Here is a 20,170-nt window from a genome sequence, read left to right on the forward strand (position 1 = left end):
ACACTAAAAACTGAAAATCCCTTACATTACCGTATTATTTTAAAAGTTTAAAAAAAAAAAAAGAACTTTTAAAAGTTGTTTAGTTGTTTGAAAAGTTGTCCAATAAACGTAGTCAATAAAATATTAAGTGGAATTCTAACTACATTTTGTTCAGAAAAAAGTTTAATTAAAGAGAGAAATTGTTGATATCTTGATTTAGATAAATGCAGTTGAGAAAAAAAAGTTATTAAATTTAATGATTTGTTCCCAAAAAGTGTCTCGATTCATCTTATTTTCACAAAAAAAGTTTTGAACTGAGAGTAAGAAAATGATTTCCAAAAATCGTCCTTGAGAAATCACTCACTCTAACTCTCTAACTGCTGGTTGAAAATCATAGATTAAAAAACATATTCATTAAGATAATTGTTGCAGAAAATAATTGAAACTCTTTTTATTAAAATTTGAAAATGTCTGAAATTTCGTGATAATAAATCAAAAATTTTTATTATTTTTTTTTATTTTGAAATTAGTAGAAGCCATTAAATTAACTCCATATAAGCGGGTCAATACACGAGTGCCAGATCGAAAGCAAAAATCATAGTGACCTCATAAAATTGATGATGTAAAATTACTTCCTAATTTCTTATAACACTAATATTACATTCATGACAATCAGATTATAACCATATTTTAATATTTAAAATTGAAAGCAAAAACGTGTCGGATAAGATTAATAAAGAATTAAATTAACGATAAACAAGAAATATTATAAGCATAAACCAGTTACGTCTTTAAAATTTTAACAACATACCAAAATCCTTGGTGTTAGCTCGTTTTAACATTAAAATAACAAATCTCGCTATTCTACATTTTAATCTATAAATAATAATTGCGTTTTTAGTACGTGTATTAGTAAAATTAATCAGTTAAATAATTCAAAATTAAAAATAAATTAAAATGTTTTACATATCAACTCACATTTTCAAATTAAGAAAAAAATTAAATAATTAAAAAACGCATCAGTTTTTTATTATTGTTGTTAAAATTAGGGCATCAGGCAAGATTTAATTTAATGATGTGAAATAAAGTTTATTAAATACATCTATTACATACAGCAGGTTATAGTTTTTATGAGTACGAAAATACATTTAATTCTCTGCTCATTTATTTGTCTGGCCTCAATAACTGCTTAATATTCTTTGTTTGCAATTAATTAAATATTCTTCATAATAAAGCATTTAATAATTTTGAGATGAAATTATTGGATAGTAAAAGAGGAAATGTGTTTTACCATAAAAACAAAATTTTGAGTTTTTATCTCATGAGCATTTTTTCCGGTATGGCTCTTCAAACCAATTTCATATTACAATTTTGAATAAATCAGTTACACATGCACTCATCTATACCTTCATGTTATTTTATAGCTTACTTGTAAAAGTATCTCGCTTAAAATTATTTCATTTTTGTAATCTTCAATAATTATGAGTCAACTCTCACTGAAGGAAGCATCTTCAAAATCGCGAAACAAAATATTTTTTCACACATCTTAACGATTAAATTTCCAGTTTTATTTTTTTAGCATGTTATTAAATTAAGAATCTTTTCTAAACTTCTAATTTAATTATTTAATTGCTTTATATTTTCACTTTTAATTCGTATTCAGCACTCTTTGTGGACACTGAAAATTATTAAGCAGAGCCACCACAAAAAAAAAACTCAAAAGTATCATGATAAAATTACTAAATTTTACCACTTTTATTGAATTATATCACATATTATAAGGCAATATTTTACGGTTAATTTTATCAAAATCTTTACCAAAGTGCTTCGGTAATAATGATCAAACTTTTTGGTGTTCCCGTGACAGAAACACCGTAAATTTTACCATATTCTGGTAGTTTTGACAGTAGTAGTTTGAGGGAAAGATAATTTTTTCTTTTTTAGACTCTGAAAATAATTAAACAAAGCCACCAAAAAGTAGTTAAAGGAAAAGATAATTTTCTTTTCTTTTTCAGACACTGAAAATAGTTAAGCAAAGCCACTAAAAGTAGTTTGAGGGAAAGATAATTTTTTCTTCTCTTTTAGAAATATATTTTTTCAAAGGCTAATTTTTAATATTAGTGAATACCGTTCGTCACTTGCTAACGGTAGCCAATCGCTTTGGGAAGCAAGCTCGCATCGCTCACTACCAAGTTGGCTCTATTTGAAATATGTGCTATGTAAATAATGTCAAAAGCAACATTAGAACAGATTAATTGCAGATAAAAAAAAATTCCCTTTTTTACAAAAGTGAGTATCATGAAAAGTATTTATATCTGTCACTGAAATAAATATTTTTGGTGATGCTCACCGCATAGGGGAGAGTAATGTTTCTCCTCATATCAAAATTTTTTAATGTTTAACGATAAAATAAAGATTATTAAACCTTCAAATCAAGTAAAAATGAAATTTATTTTTTCAAACATATTTAATGTGAAATACTTTAAAAGTAATTCGTACCTAAAATCACATTTAATTTATTGCACAGTTACGAGATTTTTTTTAAAGTTATGCCTTAATTGAATATGAATAAATTTATTTTTCGTTATTTAGTTTCTAACTGTGCCGTATTTTCTTACAAAAGCTTCACTCAATAAAAAATAAAACACTAATCCTAGGGTAACATTTTGAATATCACTTAATCTATTATTGTTTTATATGCCGAAATCATAAAGAGCGACAATATTAATTACGCAGAATAGTTTACAAATTTATTTTTAAACGGCATTTCAATATTCTATGAAAATTCATCCATAAAATTATTAGAAAAATTAAATAAAAGATTCAGTCATAAAAAAGGACAAATTTATCTTTGAAATGTCGACTGAAACTGGGGGCAAAAACTATTCCGAACAAGTCAATACAAATAAACAATGACCTTCTAAAAATGAGTCTACACCACAGAGATTACGTGAGATTTCTAAAAAAGAAAAAACCTTAACCGTGAACAGATTAAAATCATCTATTCATAAAACAATTCTCATCTGGAAAATGATCCTTCCCCTGATCATCCCTCTGTCATACAATGAGAAACGAAAATTCTAAAATATTCTAACAATCCCACTGTCCAAATGAGTGGAAAAGTGAATGAAATGGCGGAAAATCGTTAAAAATGTCTCGCAACGAAATTGCCATAAATTTACAGTTGTCTGACAACCCCTGCTCCCATTTACCTGGTACAAAAATCGTCGATCGGAACAACCTCCCGATCACATTTCTTTTGTCTTGAGGAATAGTAAGATGATACGAACATTAAGTGAACAACTTCCCGATATTGTTCTTATTAGTTTTTAATCGTAGTCATAAAACATCGTTGAATAATTTTCTAAGTGATGTTCTTTTGTGCGAACTTTTAAAGAGTGAGATTATTTTTGCGCTTATTTTGTGCGGATTCATAATGAAAATATACAATATGAGTAGATTTGATCACATTTGGGTAAGTGATTTTATATGATAAAAAATTCTTAGCTGTTCTGTAAATGAAAACTTAAAAGTGTCATTAACAATTTTTTTTTTCTCTATACAATACAATAAAATATTGTAATACAAATTAAAGTCTATTTCAAGCAGTTTTTAAAAACCAATATAATATTTCCATTTATTTTAATTGTATATTACTGCTCTTTATTAAACTGCTCTTTATTTATTAGAAGAGAAGTTTAGAATTTTAATTTTATCAAATTTAGACTTTTAAGTTTCTTAGAGATGGAGGTTTCTTAGAGGTTCTTAGAAATCTTGGAGATAATATTTACTAAAGCTAAATAAATTTAAACCTTGAACCATATCAAAATATATAATTCTAAAACTAAATTAAATAAGACTTCTAACCACCATTAATTTTTATAATGTCATAAAAATATATCAGATGCGTTAGTTTATGAAGTAGATAGTTTTTCTTTAATTTTGAAAAACTTTTCAAATAGCCTTACAAGTTATTAAAATCACCTTAAATGTAATTGAATAATTTTTTATCTACCAATTAATTTTTATTAGTTGGAATAGTCAATTTTTTCTTTCTTCTAACACTAATTATAATTTTTATACTTATAACAATTTCAATAATTAATACTTTCCATTAAACAATAATTCGAGGTAATTGAAAGATGTGCTTTGTATTATAAGGGACATACGTAAACCAATGTTTCCAACTTAATTATTTCAAATATTTTAATGAAATTTAGCACCTAAAATCATACCGAATGAAATTTTGTTTGTTCTTGGTGTGAAGATTTTGACTGAAAAGTAAAAGTAAAAATAAATTGCAGCAGTATATATGTATACTTGCCAGCCTGTTCCGATTTATTGGATTTGAATACTTAGAATGGTAGTAAATTTTATAATTCAACAGTTTATTATTGATTTAACGCATTTAAATTAGAATAATTTTGCCCACCCCTGCATGCAAACAACTCAAGCATATATATAAAACCTATTAAGTGGGCAGAGAAGCTTTTAAGAGCCGGAAAATTAAACATATTAAGTTTACCTTAAATTGTTATTTGGCTAACGCTTTAAATATTCAGGGAACCTAGAATTTCCGGGCTTGCAGCTATAATGTAATACCTGATGGAATAGCAGAAAAAGTCAAATTTAACTTAAGATTAATATAGTATTTTAAATATAAAGATTTCGTGTAAATACTTGAAAGCTTAGTTTTGTTGTACCCTGTAAAATCGATAAATTTTTCAAAATTAATTCTTTCAGTTTGAAACGGAAGTTTTACTGCGAATCATTAAGCATTTCATTTGTCTTACTTAATTGCATTTTTAACATTATTATAATTAGCAGATTTCAATTTACGAGGTCGAGAAAGTTTAAAGAAGTTGCTTTCAGGGTCTTTAGGATAATAGGCCTTTTGAATTTAGAAATAGGCCGTAGAAAAAAAAACTCGACTGAAATTTGATAAATCTTAATTTTTAACTAAGTTAATAATAAAAACAAATTTTGAATGTTTCATAAGATTTGATGATATTAACATTTTATAATCTACATTTTCTTAAAGAAAGAGAAAAAATTAATTTTGACTTTCTTTCGTTAATAATAAAATTATGAACATTAGGAAATCTAAGAAACACTTATTTTACTGTTGCATCTCAGTTGTTTTAATTGGTTTTAAATTTCTATCACATTTCGATTCATTCCTCTTAATGGTTTCCAGCTTGATTATAACAGTCCAGTTCTAATGCTCACTTTGTTTTCTTGTAATTAATTTTATAGGAAAATAATAAATACCTCAAAAAATTTTGGATTTATTTTAATACGAATTTTAGTGTTAAATATTGTTAAAATATTTGATTTTTTAATTAATTGCTAACGTTTCTAATGACGAAATTTATATTATATTTTATCACCGGTGTTCTAGTTTTGATTCACAAAGTCAGTGTGTTGGACTCTATAACTTTGTAGCTTTAACATGAAAGTAAGGAAACCTTCGTAGAGGACTATTGGAGAGAAACTAATACTCATTTGCAATATATAAAGATGAAATCTAATTAACCCTCCAACGGTTAACCTGATGGAAGTTAACTTTAACTTCAGAACTATTTGTCATTGTATTTGCCACTATCATTGCTATGCTTCGGGATCAGTATAAGAAATTATGAATCAACCTACTGTCATCTTGATTTTCATTCGAAGAAGGCTAGCTTGAAACGAAAGCTAAGCTAGTATTCTATACCCAAAACCATTTCGGTTCCAACATTGCGATTTAGTTATATTGATTGTTATTTTAATTCATGAAAGTTTTGGAACAACAAATATCGATAAAATTTTATTTTTTCATGATTCCATTTTTTTTCACTAAATATTATAAATTTCGATTTAATTCAGAATGATGGTGAAACAAATTAAGAGTGTTTATTCACAACTAAGTTTTTTCAATAATTCAAATTTTTTTTTATTTAAAAAAAATGTCAATACTTATAAATTTCTTTTTAATTCAGAGCATGGAACATATAAAAATAAAAAACTGAAGATATATGATATATTAAGCAATCAGTGATTGATTGACAAGGGAAACGATAACATGTTGAGAAACGTAATAGCATCAAAAACGTAGGAATAAAAACGACCCACTTACATTTCATCGTAATGGGCAGGAGATGCTTCGATAAATTTGGAGGAAATAATATGACAGAACACGTGTCATAAGGCTTCACATTTATTAAACTATGGGAAATTTATTCACTCTCTCACGCAATGGGAATGGAGCAATTTGTAATTCAGAAAAAAAAAAAATTTGTTTTTCATCTAATCTCATAAAATTCGAAATTTTTCAAGAGCAAAATGCCTTAACTATTTTGTTCCAGGATATATTGAGAAGATTTCACATTAGCTTACAATGCTTTTATGTACTTTTATTTATTTTAATGATGATGATGAAAATGTGAGCAAGAAATTCTAGATGACGTATTTTCAAAAATAGGCGTTGATACATAAAGAAATAAAATATCGGCTGTCCTTTAATTATAAGGTAGCTCACAGCCAGTAAACGAAACATTCCACTCTTTTAAATAACTTTTTATTACATTAATGGTTCATTAAGAACTACGGACCTTTCTAAATAATACTAATTTTCTATTCATTTAGACCAGCAACAAATTTAAAAATATTGTGTTTTCGAAACAAACATATTTTTTCTATCTAAAAAGTTTTGGTTTAGGACTGTTTTTTAATATTAAATTATAAGAAACTTTATAGTTACATTTAAAAAGATAAATTTACAAATTAGATCACAAATTTTGCAAAAATTTAAAAACATTCTTTCGTAACAATTTATTATCCAAAACGTGACTTGAAATATTTCATTTGATTTTAAAAGTGTTATATAAACAACTATTAGAAAACATTTAATTAAAAATTTGTGATTTATCAAATTACTCTTCCAAAACAATTTACTTTAACGACTTGAGACATTTTTTAGTAAAATCAATATTAACGCAGTTTTTCAGTAAAATCAACATTGGTTACAAAATTGGTAATTGTTTTTGGCTATGTAAACATAGAACTCATTTTAAAATTTTTGTTCCTTTTTTTGTAACTACAAATTTTGATTATTGAATTTTTCACTCAAACACTAAGAGATAAGGATGCTAACAAAAAAATAGTTTAGGAAATCATAGAATTGAATAAAGCCAAGCAATTAAAAAAAATTCCATTACCACAATAGTCAAACTTGAAACGTCTGACCATATGTATAACCAGTGTAGCAAGTATAAACATGAAATAAAATTTATAACTCGACGATACAGTGCGGACAGTGATAAACTGAGCTCAGTAATTGCTTCAGTTTATAATCCCCACTCTTAACAGCATACGATTTGAACTTCCAGGAGGTGTGCGATAGTAAAATAAAATTCCCAAGCATACAATAAGGGTCCAATACCTATCCTCTTCTCCTATGTGAGAGTGTAATTTATAATGATCAAGCACTATCCTGTCGATAAGCCTCTCCCTGGTCCAGAACAATAAATATATCGAAACATATAATGCAAATTTATGTCAAGATTAAATTTGAGATATTGGAATCAAGATCAGATATAATATATGCCAACCTGCAGCTCGCGAGCCACATGCGGCTCTTTGAAGGATTATTTGTGGCTCTCGATAAATGTACCCGAGTTCCCTTTTAAATTATTATCGTTCCGTATGTGTTTCAAAATGTCTTTTAAATTATTGAGAACAAATATGAAAGACTAAGTGCAATGTTGTTCAATTCAAGGTAAGTTTTCCATTTCCAATATAAATATGACACTAAAAGCATCTGGAGAATTAGAATTAATGGAGATGCAAGAAGATCAAGCTCTACAATTAAAATATAAGTCAACGTCGATTACTGAATTTTGGAAATTTGTACCAGAATCGAAGTATCCTAAATTAAAAAAGGCTGCTTGTCGAATTATTTCAATATTCGGAACAACGTACTTATGTGAATCATTTTATTCCTCTTTAAAATTCGGGAATTCCAAACACTGATCAGTATAAACTAACTAGCATCTCAAAGAATTACTGACAAGTGCTGTCATCAATTATTCATTAATTTTAAAGAATTATCAAGAGAAGTAAAACAAATGTGTTTAATATTTAAATTCAATACACAGATTTTTTACTTTTATTTAAATGTTTTCAATAAATATAATTTATGTAAAAAAAATAATAACACCTTTTTTGTATACGTTTTAAATGCCTATTAATTTGCGGCTCGCGAAAAATTTCAAATTTTGAAAAATGGCTCGACTATCAAGGAGCTTGGCCATCCCTGTAATATAATATATTTGCTGAAAGTATTGCATTTATACATTATACATGACACTTAATCTTAAAAAAAATCACTGTAGGATATACTAGGTGGTAGCACTTAATTAAACATAGAATTTATTTTATATATATATATATATATATATATATATATATATATATATATATATATATATATATATATATATATATATATATATATATATATATATATATATATATATATATATATATATATATATATATATATATATATATATATATATATATATATATATATATATATATATATATATATATATATATATATATATATATATATATATATATATATATATATATATATATATATATATATATATATATATATATATATATATATATATATATATATATATATATATATATATATATATATATATATATATATATATATATATATATATATATATATATATATATATATATATATATATATATATATATATATATATATATATATATATATATATATATATATATATATATATATATATATATATATATATATATATATATATATATATATATATATATATATATATATATATATATATATATATATATATATATATATATATATATATACGGCCTAGTATACGGTTCATTTTATATTTTCCATCTGTAAATCCATAAGTAAAGTAAATAAATAAAATATACCTGTCATAAGTTCTATAAATATAAAAGGGATTTCATGCATTAACTGTTTCGTTACTTCTTTTAAGGAGAAAATCCATTATTAATTTCTGTGCTTCACGTATTTATCAGGTTCCTTTCTATAACGGATCGGTTGAAAGTTCTCTATTTCCATTTATTCGGTTACGTTTAATTTGCAGATTTTATGAACGCATAAATTTAAAATGTTGGAACACATCTCTAACAGATCCATTTTAGAAAGATACTTATTATTCATATTATTTTTAACTAAGTGACTACTACCTAGTAAGAAATTACCCTATAAAAATTAGTTACAGGTCACTTAGCGGAAGAAGTCATGTTAGTCAATTGCGCTCTTATTTCAAATGATGTGTATACAATTATTCTTCTTTATGTCATAAAATTAAGTTTACTTTCAGTTTTTCATCATTTCACTTGAATAAAGTCACTGAACTGCAAAAAGAATGATGCCTTTCCTTTGCATCACTTGTCCTGAAAAGTCTCTTTCGCAGACTTTAATTTAATGAAATTTTAATGAGCAAGGAAATTGGACAAATAAATTGCCTATTTGCACGATATTGAGCATATATTAAAAATGAATTAAGCCCTTAATTTATTTTTATTTCATTAACATTTTTATATTACGTGTATTTTAACCAGTTTCAACTTTTTTTCTAAGATCCTATTACACATTTATCATTCGTTATAGAACCTGATTTTTTAATTCATCATTAACAAAAAGTAATTGCAAAAGTTTTAATTGTTTTTTTTTTTTTTACTTACTGTTCCGCTCTTTATAACCCGACTATTTTTTCAATTTAGTTGAAATTCATCAAATTTTTTGTCACAATAAAATAACTTTCCTTGTGTAATTATGAAAAAAAATCGGGTATTCATTTCAAAACTTTAATTAAAATTATTGATTCTAAAGATTTGGAATAAATTTTGGAACATAATTATAAAACTTAAAAAGAATAAGGATACGTTATTAATACTTGAATAAACATTTTTATTTTAAATATTAAAATAATAATAGGTACAAGTAATTTCACATAAAAAAAATTTTAATTAAAAAAATATCGGTAAATATAATGTCAAACCAGTTATAAGTATTATAATAGAATTTATAATAGAATACAAATTTTTTTAATTTATTTATTATTTAAGTTATAACATAAATTTTTATTCTATCTTAAATTATAATTATATCCTAAATTATAATTGCTTTCATTTTTAATAACTTTTCAGCTTTTGATAACATTTATACAAATATACTACATTTATAACAATTTCTGAGAATTTGAAGATGATTTCTAATTGTTATGGAATTAAATTTTGATAAACTAAGAATTAAAAAGAATAATTTTACCTCTTAACTCTTAGAGCAATCTTCCAAAACCTAGTATGTTTATAAAGCTTTTAAATTTCTGAAGAACACATTTTTTGAAACATCATTTGCCACTATATTTTTTAATTTCAATCATATTAAAATAATGATTAATGGCAGAAGATATCCACTATAAAAATGCAAACGATTAAATGCTTGTAAAACTCATTGCAATAATAACTGTTAATGATTATCGTTTGGCAATTAATTTGTTGTTTGTTTCAATAATTTAAGAAATTTAAGTAATTTTAGAAATATTAAATTAGAAGAAATTGTACTGTAAGAAATTTTATTGTCTTTTTCATATAATGTGGGTAATTTAGGTGAAGGTAAAATTGGGGGCAACAACGTGACGTCACGGAACAAGAAGAAACTAATGCAGAATTGAAGTCGAACGATTTCAAAAAATGCTTTATAAATATAATCAACCTACCTAATCAGCATTTATTATTAGACATTATAAATCTAAATACTAAACTTTACATTTCAATTGCCATTGCGAGATATAAATAAAGAAATAAAATTATGAATAATTCTATGTTTTGAAGGAGAAATTAAGTTCACATGAAAAGTCATTTCGATCAGATAATAAGTGATGAACTACATAGCATTTTTAAAAAAAATTGTTGACTGTTAAAAAAATTACAAGAAGTTACTTACTTTATGTCAAATAATATAATTTTCTAATACAGTTTGCAGTAATATTTTTGTAACTGAATGGTGAATTTACCCTTTATACTATTCTGAGAAACTTTTTTAAAATTATTTTTAACTTACTTTTAAATACATTTGCTTCAGGAAACGGATAACTTTTTTATTATATTAATTATGTTCGAAATCAAAACTTTATGAAAATTTCTTTTTGTGATGAACTGAAAGATTATGGCTACATTTCAAATAATTAATTATTTAATTTTCTTTTTTACAGTGGTGTTATTTTTTTAGTTTATTTTTTCTCACGCATGTGAAGTTTGCATCATCTCAAACAACAACTTTCTCCCCAAGTACCGACTTCACTACGACGGAAAATTCTAATACTTTTGCCACAACTTTTCCGAGTGTAGCGTCATTTGCAACTGAAGATGAAAGCACCACTTTGACAGCAGCAGACTCAGCACTTCCTACTTCGACTGTTACGAACGAAAACAATTTAAACGATGCCACAACTGAGCAGCCAGCTTTTGGAAGATTTGAATCTCAGAGAAGTCGGCCATCTGCAAATCAGGAAATTGAGCAGCCTCAAGTATGTAATAAAATTTAATTTAAAAACTACACATTTGATTCAAAGATATTTTGAACGTCGATGCATGCTTATACAATGTTTTTTACTGCTAACATATTTACTGGTGTGTGACTTAAAGTTGAAATATCCAATAACAGCAATATTTAATTGATTTACGCTTTTTAAGAGCGTATTTACTTTTAAAAAAAGTATTCATAAAAAGCGATTGATGGCAACTGTTGCAGCCCGAGCCCCCTAGCGGCAGAACACGAATAGGACTAGATAGCTTTTAAAAACAGTAGATGTAAAAAAACGAGGAACGCGCTTTGCCGCTCAAACAACTGACAAAAACGTTTCATCATCTCTTAGCTATTATATATCATATTTCATTAATGTAAATTCATCATCGTCATATTTGTTAATCAATCCAATAAATATTTTTATAGTTATTCAAATTGGCGGTCATTATAGATCTTTATTATTAAATATATTGTATGTCAATCCCGGAAACAAAAGAGTAAGGTTAGTCTTATTGCTTCGAATCATTAAGAACAGCACAGCAAGGTAAGTGATACCTAACCTTGTTATATTTTGGAAGTAGTGACGCTTTCAGTATACAACAGCAACCATTCAAGAATTATTTTTTATGATTCGTGTTTTTCAGAATTACGACGTATATGAATTCATAAATCAAAATAATATGAATAAAGCGCAAATAACGGTACAAAAATGAACAAATAAAGGTACAGAAGATAATCCATGCTGCCACTCCCGCATAGATTTGCGTCCTAACTCCCATTCAAAATAAGCTGACAGAAATGGAATCTGCTTTATTCACGACGTTTTTCTTTACTCATATGTAGCACGAAATATTTGTTTATGTGAATCCAGTTACACGAGCCGGCAGATACGTTCCGTCTGACGAAATTTTATCGATCTCAGTGCATTACTCTGATGTAAAAAAAATTAACTTTAAAAACTTTCAGTGTATAAAGTATATAAATAAATTTTGCGAACAAACCTTAGCATGTTAAACCCACTGAACGTTCGCTCATCAGCCTTATGATTACTATGCAATCATTTTAGTAAGATGACAGATCGTTAGGTAAAAAGAAAAAAATGCCTTTTAAAAGATACAAAGTTTAACACAGATTTGGTTCTCGATTTCTTTAGAATAAAATTTAAACGTAATAATTTTGCTCTGTCTAACTTCATCTACAATTTTATTTTTTGAACTACTATTTAATTTTTAATTACCAAAAAAAAAACTCGTTAAATTCGTTAAAGTTTTTTTTCCTAAGAAATTATTCAGTAATAGTGTGGAAAGTTAATTCTTAAAATTACTTTACAAATTTGCACCTATTATTTCAAAGTTGACTGAACTTAGTTTAACATGAAACTTTTATAAAATTAAATGCATCTTATTACAAAATTAAATAGAGTCTATTTACTGTTTAATAATTGTAAAACGGTTATTAAACAATGTATCATTTTATTTAGTTTTATCATAAAATTTTCATAATGAGGCAATGAGGCTTACTTTATAATAAAGGAATACTGCTTTTAGCTTTAACCCTTTACTTGAGAATAATAATAAAATTAAAGAACGAAATGATGGTAGAAAAAATAGTTCTAAGAATGAATGATAAAGAAATATTTTGCAGGTAAAACTTACCTTTATTATTCTTTTTTAACCCAATGCTGATTACAAAAATATACGGAACTTCTATCCAAGGATTCTATGATGGGTTTTTTTTGGCCAATAACAATGCACCTATAACAGTGAGAAACGGTTTTAATCCGTTATTTTTTGTGTTATGATAAAGATACAAAATTGCTGCAACAGAATCGACTGAAAATGCAGCAACAGAGTCTTCAGTTTTACAATTTTCTTTTTTTAGCGTTAACTGAGCATCAAAAAACATATATATTTTTTGGAACGCAGATATTGAACAAATAAATGCCTATTGACGCAATATTGAGCATATATTAAAAGAAGAATTCAGTCCTAAATTTATTCTATTTCATTAACATTTTGTTATTAAATGCATTTTAACCAGTCGCAACTTCTTTTCTAAAATTGACATACACATTTATCATACATCATTTTAATTTCTTTTCCTTACTTTTGGAAAATACTTCAAAAAAAAACTTTAACATGACTGCTTCATTTATTTCAAGTAATTTTTGCAAATATTTAAATTATGATTTTTTAAAGGATTCGACAAATGGCAACAATGGGCAGAGTGAGGAAAAAAATATCGCATGGAAATTCACTCGTGGTGGCAACAGTCAAGATATCTGGTCGCGTCCATCCCAAACTAATGGGTATCCTCAATGGCAAAAGGAAGTATCACAACCAGCGCCTGTTCAAAATCCACAGCCTGTTCAAAATGCTGCAGGGGAAGCTAACAAAAATAACGAACAACAGTATGTTGTTTGGAAACCGGGGCAAAATAACCCACCACCTGGTTGGACCATAGGTAAGTATCTGTAAAGCTTTCATGTATGTCCTAAAATGCTTAAATAAATAATATTTACAAGCAATTATAGTTATGCATAACAATGGGCTCGCCCAGGTTTTCATGGTTTCTCGCCCAAGAACAATATTTTCATGGGGCACATTAGGACCCATAATCCTCATAGAACAATCCCTGACGTCTGTAAGCTACTTGAACATAGTTGCAGACCAGGTTCACACATTCATGGCAACAGTTTTTCCTGCGGGCGATGGTGCTTACCAACAGGATAATGCACCGTCTCATAAGGGTCGAATCGTCATGGATTGGTTCGAGGAACATTCCAGTGACTTTCAAGTCATGTCTTGGCCCCCAAATTCACCTGACCTTAATCTAATAGAGCATTTGTGGTCCTACTTGGAAAACCAAATTCGTGCTGCCACGCTACTCCCTCGCAATGTGAGGGAATTGCAGGACCAGTTGGTGCAGGGTGGTCATAATGTAATGGCTGTTCGGTATATGTTGTAACGACTTAAGTGTAGAAATCAGCTAATCTACAGATTATATAGATAAACTAGGCTGATCCGGTAAAGTGCCATAAAAATTGTTTCATTTCTCAAATTATCTAGTTAATCTGAAAATTACTTATATAGTTTGCACATTGCTTGCAAGGCACTAGTTAAAGTGAAAATAAAATCTTGCTGAAAGAGCAGCAAAGTTTCTTCCTGCTTAAATTAACATAATGTTATTTATATATTTTTCGCTGTCTAAAACCATCAATAACTTTTTAAAAAAAATTAATTAAAAAATCAAATGGCTTAAAATATTATTACAGTAAATTAAAATATTATTAAATATTATTACTATTTTTTTATTTTTTTTTTCTAATCTGAAGAATCAAGTCAATGGAATCAAACAATCAACAAATTAATTGACAGAATGAGAGAAACAGACTTTCAAACTTGATAATAAAGGTTTCCAAATAACGATATGGAAAACATTAAAACGTAAATAGCCAAGGTGAATTTCGGGAAAAGCTTGATTCCGCACTTTAACGAATCACCCTAGCTAAACTGCAGATTAGCTGGGATATAAAATATGTACATATTTACGACTTGTGTGTTTTCGTGGTAACATATGAAATTTCGGCTATCTATCTAATGCCTAGTAATTGTATGGATTGGCGTTTTTTAGCAAACTATTATATCCGATGGTCATTTTATTCTTGGTCTAGGAAATGTGAGATATATTAAAAATTTCAGATTGAGTCGCGGTGGCTCAGTGGCTAGAGCATCAGCCTCTCAATGAGGTGGCCCATAATCGAATCCCAGAGGTGGCTGATGTAAAATATCCTTAGTAGTAGGCGGATCATGGATTAGAATCCCCTTGCCATCGGGCTAATCATGGGAGGATTTCGTATTTTTCCTCTCAATGTAAATCGAAGGCGGGTTAGTCCCATCAAAAAGTCCTCCGCGAAGCATAGTTTGTCTGAATGCTTGATCCAGGAGTTTCTCTGTCTTCTTGGTTGGGTTCAAAATTACAAGGCTACGGAGTTGAACATTGAATCTGGTTGGCTGTACAACGCCTTGTATAAAATGAAACAAAACATTTCAAACAGTACCGGATGATTCAATCAGTAAGGCAAATTTAACAATGATTTTGCGTTCTGGAATGCCGCATTTAATATATTTACGGAAACCTATATGTGTGTTAAATTGAAAATAATACATAAACTAAATTCGTATTTCTAATATTGAGATGAAATGCCACATTATAATACAATCGATAAGCTACTTTTAATTCTTTTTTTTATGTATAATGCGTATACAATCGATTAAAGCTGCGATTAAAATCGATTAAGAAATTTTACAAATCTTTGCGAATTAAGAACTTTTTTATTATACAAATGTTTAAAGTTGCGATAATTTATAAAAGTTTATTTATGCTAAATACGAGTGAAACACATATTTTTAAGGAAAATAGCTTGTAGAAGTAACTAATTATTGTCAGAAGCTCTGGATTTATTCTAATCATCCTATATTGACATAACAATCAATTCGCCCAAACAGCTAAAATATTTTAAAAAGTCCACAGCAATAATTTAGCTATTTATATTCTTGTTAAATGCTAATTATTTTTTAGAAGGTATCCCTGAAGGCTGGATAAATGCAGCTCCTGAAGGTGGAAATTGGGGTCCTCCTGACTCTTCACAAGGCGGAATTAATTCTGGTGGGTGGAATGCTGCTCAATGGACGAATGGCCAATCGTCTGTAAACGAAGATTCTCAAGCCGAGTATCAAGAAGATGAGAATTCCTCAAATGATAACGAAGCTTCTGGGTGGAATAATGCAGCTAATGGTGGATGGGTGGGTCCAGTAAATGATGCGGGTGGCTGGACAAATCCAGTCGCTCAACAAGAAAACGGAAATATCCCTCCTTCAACTGGGTGGGCTCCTCAAAATACTAATGCTCCTGTTCAAAACGGGGCATCTCCACAAAATTCAAATGCACCTGTACAAAATGGATGGGCAGCACCAAATCAAAATCCTGTTCCTCAAAATGGATGGCCGGCTCCAAACCAGAACCCTGTTCCTCCAAACGGTTGGGCAACAGTAGTTTCAAATGATCCTCCCCCTAATAGTTGGCCTTCTCAAGCTGTAAACGTTCCTACTCAAAATGGGTGGGCTCCTCCCGCTGCAAATGCTCAACCTCAAAATGGTTGGATACCTCCAGCACCTAATCCTCAAGCACAAAATGGATGGCCTCCTGGGTCCGGCGCTCCTCCCTCAAACCAATGGAAGACTCAAACAAACGCTCCAAATGCATGGAAACAAGCACAACCTGCAAATTCTGGGGCTGGTTGGACTCAATCTCAACAACCAGGTAATGTATGGCAAACACCACCTCAACAAGCAGGTCCTGCACCTCAAACACCCAAAGTACAACCTAATACTAATGTACAATGGAATCAAAATGCAGGAAATAGTTGGACTGGACCTCAAACTGCTGCAAAACCAAATGGAAACTCTGGAACATGGAATTCAATTCCAAGCGGAGCAACTACTCCGTGGAATAACGGACAGGCGAATGTTGAAGCCTGGAACAATGGAGGATCCTCCCCTGGTATACCAGACCCATCTCTCTCATGGAAGGTTTATAATGAAGACACTCAAACTATGGAAAATTTAGATGATAATTTGGGATGGAAAGTTGTAGGTGATGGGGGATCAAATGGTTGGAAACTGGTAGATGAAAATGGAAATGTTGAATGGAAAATTGAAAATATTAATGGCGAATGGAAAGTTACAAGTGCTGATGAAGTTCCTAAACAAACAAACGTTACTTCAAACAATACAGAAGTTTCAAATTCGACAACTTCTGCAAATGCTACAGCTGAATCATCGTCTACTACACCATCACCAGCTGGGGGTTGGGATGATGCTAAACAAGGCCGATACATTGTTTGGAAATTCTCAGAGGATGGCAAAGGAGAAGCTCGAGTTTACAATGGTGGAAATTCAGATCCTGATGTGTGGACCATTGGCGACAATAATCAATATTGGAAAGAAGCAGTCGCTGCAAATGGAGCAAATAATGCAGGACCTTGGCCAACAAATACTAAGTCGGCTGGAACTTCTGGAAGCAGCAGTCAAAATAACAAAAATGGAAGTTGGAACTCGGGTAGAAGTCGACAAAATCCAAATAAATCTCGTTCGAGGAAAGGTGGTGCTAACGGTAATACGCAGCAAAACAACAAATGGAAAAACCAAATAAGTGGCGGAACCTCTCAACCTAACAACGGAGGCTGGCAAACGGGCAACATTGCATCACCAAAACAGCAGCAAGGAAACAGTGTCGTTCCTCAAACTGGAACAGCATCAGTTGGGTGGCAAAATGGAAATAATGGTCCTCAAACTGGAAATCCTCAATGGCAATCAAATGCTCCACCAGCAACAGCCCACACAACTACTTGGAACAACAGAGGTTCAACTCAACAAGGAGTAGTAAGTTGGCAAAATCAACAGCCAGTAGGTGACTGGAGTGTAGGACAGAATCAAAACGCAGCACAAGCTGGTTGGCAACAAGGAGGAACTTCTGTAGCAGGTGCAGGGAAGAGTAACATTTCAAATGATCAAAGAAGTAGAGCAAGGGGTAGGTCGAAGAACCGTGTACGAGGTGGTACTTCAAAAACTTGGAAACCAAGCAGCAATAACAATCAAAATGCTGGTGTCTCTACTGGAGCGACATGGAGTAACGCTAACGGAGGAAATCCAAATACACAACCTTCCCCAAATCCTTGGAATACTCAGGCTCAAGGGGGCATTGTGAATGCGGGGAACGGATTATTAAGTGGATGGCCAATTAATAACAATGGAGGACAAAATGTGCCATATATTATAATTATTAAAACACCTCAAGTCATTACATCGCCTGGCGATAATTCAAACCCATGGGCATCACAAGGGAATAACAAGCAGAAAAGTTCCCGAATTGGAGCAAGTAAGCCTCAAGCAAATCGTCGTGAAAACGGAAGTTGGGAAATGAACAGAGCTGGAAGTAGTGGCTGGCAATGGAATCCTCAAGGAAATAGAGATGGCTGGAAATGGAATGAAGGGTGGATGGGATCAGGTGGTGGATTCGGTGGGTGGGTAAAAGATGGAAATTCAATGTACACTAGCTGGAAACCAACGAAAAACAATGGCAATTCTGGGTCTTCTCAAAGACCAGCCAATAAGAGAGTGGGTGCAAACGGAAGCAAGAAAAACGGTAGTAAAATGGTGTTTGTTTTTGGTTCAAAGAAAGGGTCTAAAGGAAATAAAAATCAACCAACTTCTGGGCGATCAGGGAAAGGTAAACAGGTTATAATTATAGACTACACAACAGGCAAGAAAGTCCCAAAAACTGATGAAAATATGAAGAAGGATATCGAAACAGTAATTCAAGCTCTTAAGTCTGCAAGACCGACTGGCCTAAAAGGAAGCGCTTCGGTAGATACTAAATCTAGTACTCAAAACTAACAGCAATGGTCGTCATGAACATACCGAATTATTTATTCATTTACGAAGGTATTCTTGACCTGTATAGCTTTTCCAAATGGTATACGGAACATTGAAAAATTTTCCCTCTCTAGGAGTTTTCATTTTCATTGGGATTTGCCCTACATGTAAAAATCATTTACAATTTTTCATTGGTAGTTTGCTTCATATTAATTCTCATTAAATACTTTCCTTCATCATGGCTTCATGTTCTGATTGCAAGATCATTTTATTGGTGACGAGTACTAATATTGCTTACCTTGTTGAAGACAAGTTTAAAAGAATTATTCGTTTAGAAATATGCTTAATGTGTATATCTCTAAGTAAAGCCATCTATCTGGTTTACTAGCTGATTACAAAACAGTAAACGTCTATCAGATGTATGGAAGCAGTACTCAGAACGCAACAACAATTTCTACTATTTTTGTATTTTATTTATGTAAATAAAGCATTTTTACAAGGTGGAACGTTTAATTACTTTCTTGTAGTGCTACATAACTCAAAATTAAAAATTAGAAATTTTCGAATTTTAATCTATTGAATTAATCTTATTTAATTTAAATATCTTTAATAACTAAAAAAAGGCCTCGGAAATGGTTTAGTAATTTCATGATAATACTTTGAACTGAAAATATTGATCAGATTTTAATTTTTTATTTCAGATCAGTACTAAGAACTTAATAAATAGCTCGTGAGGCACAAATTTAAAGTAGTTGGTTCTAACAAACAATAACATCTAACTAATTGATTCTAAATATAATATAAATTCTGAAAACAAAAGCATAAACGAACTTTGTTTTTAGTTAAACACGTACTTTTTTGCGTATATGTATTCTTTATCTCAATAAATTATTCAAGAAAACGTTTTAAAAATTTGAGCCCATTACTGTCATTTTTGAGATATCTCTAGGAAGACAGCACAAAATTGTACTGTTTTCATAAGCCTTAAGGTCAAAATATAAAATTATAATTGTAATGTAATATATAATTATAATCAAATTGTAATCAAAATCTAAAAATAAATTGGAATAACATTAAAGTTAAATTCCGAAAAATGTAATTTAAAAAAATTATTCATACATTTTTTTTCTCTCGC

At 29.5% G+C, this 20,170-nt stretch overlaps 1 protein-coding gene across 1 annotated transcript; it reads left to right on the plus strand.

Moving 5' to 3' along the window:
• The first annotated feature begins 3,231 nt into the window (after positions 1-3,231).
• Positions 3,232-19,525, plus strand: LOC107444563 (uncharacterized). The gene is made up of 4 exons (XM_087165406.1): positions 3,232-3,454; positions 11,286-11,600; positions 13,798-14,062; positions 16,181-19,525. The coding sequence occupies exons 1-4, from the start codon at positions 3,416-3,418 to the stop codon at positions 19,054-19,056; spliced, it is 3,495 nt and encodes a 1,164-aa protein (XP_087021532.1). The 5' UTR covers positions 3,232-3,415; the 3' UTR covers positions 19,057-19,525.
• The last annotated feature ends 645 nt before the right edge of the window (positions 19,526-20,170 follow it).

This window comes from Parasteatoda tepidariorum, chromosome 1 (assembly GCF_982258835.1).
Source record: "Parasteatoda tepidariorum strain Cologne lab strain chromosome 1, Ptep-v5.0, whole genome shotgun sequence".
Classification (NCBI taxonomy): Eukaryota; Metazoa; Arthropoda; class Arachnida; order Araneae; family Theridiidae; genus Parasteatoda; species Parasteatoda tepidariorum.

Bases quoted from the DNA above. Each gene is read 5' to 3' on its own strand.
- LOC107444563 (XM_087165406.1), top strand. From the start codon at position 3,416: ATGAAAATATACAATATGAGTAGATTTGATCACATTTGG. The intron at 3,455-11,285 runs GTAAGTGATTTT...TCTTTTTTACAG, and splicing joins GTAGATTTGATCACATTTGG to TGGTGTTATTTTTTTAGTTT. The intron at 11,601-13,797 runs GTATGTAATAAA...GATTTTTTAAAG, and splicing joins AGGAAATTGAGCAGCCTCAA to GATTCGACAAATGGCAACAA.